The following is a 6,385-nucleotide window of genomic DNA, read 5'->3' on the forward strand; positions in this document are numbered from 1 at the left end:
CTTTCCAATCAGGACAACAGCTGTTCATAAAAGCAACATTAGGCGTTTAAATCAGAATTTTAATTGTTGGCGGTTATTCTGAGAATCACTGAAATGGCTTAATCATCTTAAGAACAATCACTGAAATACAAAAATGAAAAGCTAATTTTTAGTATTTTGCAGAAAACAAAACCCTGCACGCTACGATACCGCCTACAAAACCTCAATCCACTTGTCCCTGTCTCTATTGTTATTATCCACAGCATGTGCCTTTATTTTATATAACTAAGTTGAAAGATATTTATAAGCAGAGTAGAACTAAACCACACATAATTTTCCTACTAAGGATACAGAATAACAAACAAGTTGAGCAAGATTTTGGATTAAACCTAAAGGAGATATTGTCTGCACTTTTTCCTTTTTCTTCATTGCTATTTCACAGTTGTTTGGTCTAGCTTGTCCATTTACTCCTAGGATGATCTGATCATTTCTAAAGAATGGTTCTGAAGAAAGGGACAGAACACAATCGCCCTTAAAAGAACCTTCTTGTATGATGGGAGAGAATGGGATTGCTGATTCAGTGCTGAATCACCTCACCACATGATATATTTGCTTTTTCAGTCACAAGAATAAAATCAACAGTAGGACACAGGCTGGCTTGGCAATCAATTGGTTCAAACCAAATAATTGATTTAAATTTGCATAAGCTCTGTAAATAATACAGTGCAGCACCTAGGGCATCGGGTGGTCTTGCTTCAAATATCAAAATATTGAAAGAAAACTAATTATTTTGCCCAGGTCACAAGGGAAAAAAATGCTTACTCACAGAGACCTGTATTCAACCCTTGAGAGCTGAGCCTCTGGCTTGGCCAGGTGCCCTCGACTATTATGACTGAAAGTGTTTGTGGGTGGGAAGCTGTGCTGTGTCTAGGTGGGAGGGATCTGGGTTACAATCATATTAGACCCTAAGTACATACAAAAATTGCAAACATGCTCAAAATTGTGGTTAGTCAAGTCAAACTGTTGTCAGAATCAGAAAATAAAATCACATCCAGTAATGCCTGACACCTTTGTAGAAGATCGCCATTAAGGTAGTCGACAGCCAGTAGATGGACGGTATACTGCAGGGACTGTACAATTACCATAGTGACACTGCATTAAATAGGGGACATAGGTTCACGTTTTAGCATTCAGCAAGTATGCACTTGAAAATTCCTTGTGCCAGACACTGGATCTGTTTTGGGTCATAGACCCTGATCTCTGACCTACCTGTGGAGAAGGGCATTATTAATATTATAATCAGGTGCAGGTCACATAGGACTTCATTTAAAGAATAGAAGATATTGAAGGTAGCAGGGAGAGAGCAGAGGTTTATCTTTATAAGCAAGCACTAGCTATCAGGCCAGCAGTGAGAACAGTCTCAAGTACTGTAAGTAAAGAAGTACAGCGGGCAAATAAATAAGATTAGACAGTACAGGGCATCTGCAGGGTACACACACAGACTGGTGCCCCTGAGCAATGCTTACACATCCTAACAGGAGCACTCTACCCTCACTCACTCCTGTACTCCCTCTCTTTCTTCTCTCACTGCTTCTCTTTAAATAATTCTCCTCTGTGCACTGAGGCTTTCCTCTGCCCTCCTCTGGTAAGTTTTATTATTAATTTAGTTAGTTAATTTAGTTAGTCTACTGGGCTCAAAAAGGCTGAGTTTTTGGTGCTGTCATGTAGACTACTCTACTCACATAAATGTATTATACACACACATATACATGTCTCTCTGCATAAATCCAAAGTTACAGTAAATACCTCTAGTTATGTAGCCTTTGCACGCATAGATATTGTGGTTTATGCACCACGATATTACTTGTATTCATCTTTAGTTGGCTGTAAATTGTGGTCTGATCATCTTTGTAATGACGATCTGAACTAAAACCAGCACTTAAACAAGAAATTCTTATTCAGGTTTCCGCATTCACAGTCAAGAAAGGTGTGTGCACAAAAACCTTTGTGAACGTGTTAGGTAATCTGATCAGTGCAGTGACATTCAAATGTACTGTAGGTTGTACCAGACCCTATTAAAAAATTGCTAAGAAAGTCTGTCCTTCGCATGTGCAATGTGTCCTGAAAATCCTTGAGGTATTTGAAAATCGACTGAGATTATCAAGGACTTCTGAATAAGGACACTTAGTGCTCATATAGTACAGTAAGGATGGAAAGGGCATAAGAGCATTTCTAAAGAATTTAGCCTTCACAAGTCAACAGCTTAGTAGATAAATGTAACAAATGAAAAATAAAAAATAGGCATTGTTGCAACACTCATTTCAACAGCTCCACATTAGGCTCAAGGATGTGACAGAAAGCTGTATGACAGTGTTTTCAGAGATGTACAATAAAAAAAGATATGTTGTTCATTAAGGATACAATGAAGAAAACCACTGCCTGGAGAGCTTGGCTTCACATGTTAAGTTTGCTGAAGATAACCTGGATGGCCCATATTGCCTTTGGTACTATGATCTGTAAGCCTAGATAAAAAAAACACCAGGACCTAAAGGACAGCTTAAGGTTATCTTATAACATGCCCAGTTAAGCTGAAGCTAATATTAAGATTTATCATTCTCATATATATATATATATATATATATATATATATATATATATATATATTCTCATCACCCAACCCTTTGTAGTGCAAAATTCTGTGTTTTCATAGACAGTACAGCTTTCTTCCTGAGCTGAGGCATAGTAACACTCTTACATTTGAATTGCATTAGGAAGCAATCTCTTTGAGGCCTGTATGGTTAAGAAAAACAATTACAGCCACCAAAAACTGCATCAGTGTCCATATGGGCATGTAACTGCTGTTTTGAGTATTTTGGTTTGTCCCCTTTTTGCTTCCCCTACAACCACATAGGGATCAATGAATTTTGAATTAAATCTGAAAACTTTGAGATGCAACTTTCAGGGCAATTGGATGGGTTTTGAAAGTTAACAACAGTGGGTGCTGAGTCTAAGGTTTGGCATCACCCTAAGGTCATCATGGAACACATACAACAAATAAAATGAACCTATGTAGTGAAAGAAACTCCAGCACGTAAAATTGCAAAGACAAAAACGATCTACAGAAATGATTACAGGGGAAAGAAAATAATTATTGGGTTGTGGAAATGAAATTAGGCACAGAGATAAAAATGACTTAGATGTAGATGGGGATTTGATGTAGATTCTAGTCAGCAGAAGCAGCAGCCTCAAAGGCTATAGAACCAATTAAGGTGGTTAGTGTGTGTGAAAGAGGGAGTGAAAATGTAGCTGGGAAAGTGGAGGATGACATAAACATTAATCTAGACAGGTATGAGGGAACTGCACTGCTAAGGGTTTGGTAAAATAGAATTTGTCTGTGTATTTTTGACATTATTCTAAAAAGATGCAGTGTTTGCAACAGTTAAGTTTGCAACAGTGGTATAATGTTACAATGTCAAATCAGAGAGCAAAATGTTATGTAGTTTAGATAAACACTGAATGTTGATAATAGGTAATCAAATAAATCATATCCCAGACAATATATATGATCTTTTAGGCAAAATGCAGCGGAAACAATGCAATCAGTTATTTTAAGATTTATTTATAGTGATGATGCATAATGATATATTGTGGCTAGTTTGTGACAAACTGGCATAACTACACCTACATTTTTATTAATAATGTTGTTCTCTCTGATAATGCAATTTCCATAAAAGTGAAAACAATTTCAAACCCATGTGTTTTCAGTCAGTTCAAATGAATGTAATAATGAGGTGGTTAAGCTTAACATTTTGCTAAAACAAAAGACACATTAAGTCTGCTCTGATGGTGTGCTTTCCCAGCACAATACCACGTGTCAGTTTGTGGTGGTTATGTGCCAAGAAATTTTACAATGCACTTGCAAAAGGCAGGGAATAAGGAGAGTGTTAGAAACTCAAACTTGGATGTAAACAATACAGCTTTCAAATTAAAAGAAAAAATGTTTTATGTAATATTCAAATTTTTATGAGGAAGGAAAAACATTTGGCATTTTTTGCTAGGCCTTAAGGATACACATGTGTTTTGATGTGGGACACTGAATATAAACGCAACTGTTTGTTTACAAGAAAAATTTACTTTTAACCTTCCAACAAAAAATCTTTTGAGAATAACCTGTTTTAAAATGAAAAGCACATTTACCTGCATATAAATGTTCTGAAAGGGTGTTTTCTTGTGTTTTGTTACAGCCTCTTGTTGTAAAAGAAAAATCTTTCTGCACTGGTGGGAAGTATAATACTTTAATACATCACAATATGTTGTGGTGAATGCAGACTTCATTTGATTAGTTTTAGGCCATTTGCCAGCAGCTACAGAATGCTTTTGATTTCAGTCCCCTAAATGAATCTCTTTAAGTCTTGATTTTCTCTTTTACGTTCATTAAAGATGCCAGGGTTCTAATGGCTACAGTTTGATCAGATAGAAATATCGTAGATGCCTTCTGCATCATTTTATACACATTTGGAAACTCCACTATGATATAAAAAAAGATGGGTCTATTACAGGGTGCAGTGGGGTATAAGAAATTAAAATAATAGACCAGTAGCTTCTGCAGAGCAATTACTGCAGGAATATTATCCCCAAATGTTTTTTTCTTCATATACTGTTTGCAAACATTCACATGAACATAACAACTTTAAAATACTGTTTTCTCTCTGTGTCTGCATGTTTTGCAGGGCCCATACTTGGCCTTCGTCACTCACAGCTAATGGATGTCTTTACCCAGTATGCCTACAATGACAGTTTCTATGATAACGGAACATGGAGCTTCAACGAAACAGATCAAGAGCAAAAGCACCCTTACAACTACTATGCCATGCTGCTTACTCTGCTCATCTTCGTCATCGTCTTCGGCAACGTGCTGGTGTGCATGGCTGTATCCAGAGAGAAGGCCCTGCAGACCACAACCAACTACCTGATCGTCAGCCTGGCTGTCGCTGACCTTCTGGTGGCCACACTGGTTATGCCCTGGGTAGTCTATTTAGAGGTATGATAGCAAAGATGTGCATGCACCCACACACAGACATGTCCTCTCTATCTCTGTGCCTATACCTCTTTTTCTCTGTGTGTTTATTTTGTGTCATTGGAACAACATCCGAAAACAAAAGGAAGTGATTTGCAGGCTCGGTAGGCTGTGACAAACCAGAGAAAATAATCACTTTTAAAGATAGAGGTAAAAAAAATAGCAAAGTATATTATGCATACAACAGGCATTTATATGAAATCCGGTGCCAGTGAAATAATGATGAAAAGGTACTTTGAGCCGAGCAAGCAGCCAGCACTTATGAGCAGGTCAAAGGCTCACGGTGAAATGAGGGTGAAGGCTAAAATGTTCACATCAGCATTGTAAATATCAGTCCTGCAGTGGTTAAAGGCCTGTAATATAACAGCACTATATGAAAACATCAAAATGTCAGACCAGTGTATTCAGTCAGAGGTCAAATGTTTCTGAATAATTCTTCCTAATTCTGGGATACATCATTTTGCATTCATCGCTGTGTGGGATAATGCAGACCTGTTTTTTTTAAAAGCAGTTATGACACATCAATGCCCGCTAACCAGTGCAGCCTAAAACAGATCAGAGACTCAGGTCCAACATAAAATCATGTCCAATCTACCAAATCAATAGCAAGCAGGATGTGGGCTATCTTTCAGAAAAACATCTTTTGACTGTAGCTCATTTCTTCTGTCTATCTTCTGGGTCTTGGGGTTATTTCTGACCATCAGGCTTTAGGTCACGCTGTCTGATGTAGAGAAAGGCAATCTAAGACTGCAGGGACTCTAATCCTCCTGTGTCTCTCAGTGAGTCATGATGATTATCACTCTGATCAGATTACAGTGTATAAATCCATAGGATGTCATGGTCTCTGCCTGTCTTCATGCATGTTTGTTTATACATACAACACAGTGGTGACAGGAAATGTGTTAAAGGAATACTTTGACCAGTGTTGAGTGTAATATATTACTGTATTAATGCTGCTGTGGTTACCAAAAGCCAAAAAAAAAACTTTCTTGTAATCATTGGCCCCAATTATCAGACAAAAGGTTGTTTACCCATTAAGCATGCAACCTGCATACTGTGTTTGTTTTTATCAGAATTATTTACTTTGTTGATGTGGGCAGCTGGGTACACACAGTGGGAGCATACATCAAAGCATTTTGGAAAAGTGGGAGTTGAATTGTAATCAGCCACGAATCAAAGCTCCAAATTGTAGCATATAACTTTCCCTATAAAATATTTATTTTGATATCATAGCAGAAAAGTAAGTGTCTGATGGTGTAACATGTTTTAATTGCACAGGTGTGTGTTACCAACTTTTGTTTATAGGCAACCTATTTGGAGAGTGGTGGA

At 37.5% G+C, this 6,385-nt stretch overlaps 1 protein-coding gene across 2 annotated transcripts in view; it reads left to right on the forward strand.

Moving 5' to 3' along the window:
• The first annotated feature begins 4,723 nt into the window (after positions 1-4,723).
• drd2a (dopamine receptor D2a) overlaps positions 4,724-6,385 on the forward strand; it is a 15,838-nt gene continuing 14,176 nt past the window's right edge. For both annotated transcript variants that reach the window (XM_035679483.1, XM_035679484.1), the window contains exon 1: positions 4,724-5,020. In XM_035679483.1, the coding sequence (XP_035535376.1) occupies positions 4,742-5,020 (279 nt within the window). In that variant the 5' untranslated portion in view covers positions 4,724-4,741. The remainder of the gene's footprint in view (positions 5,021-6,385) is intronic.

The sequence above is a fragment of the Morone saxatilis genome, unplaced genomic scaffold, assembly GCF_004916995.1.
Source record: "Morone saxatilis isolate NCDOM2014 unplaced genomic scaffold, NCSU_SB_2.0 Contig8, whole genome shotgun sequence".
NCBI lineage: Eukaryota > Metazoa > Chordata > Actinopteri > Moronidae > Morone > Morone saxatilis.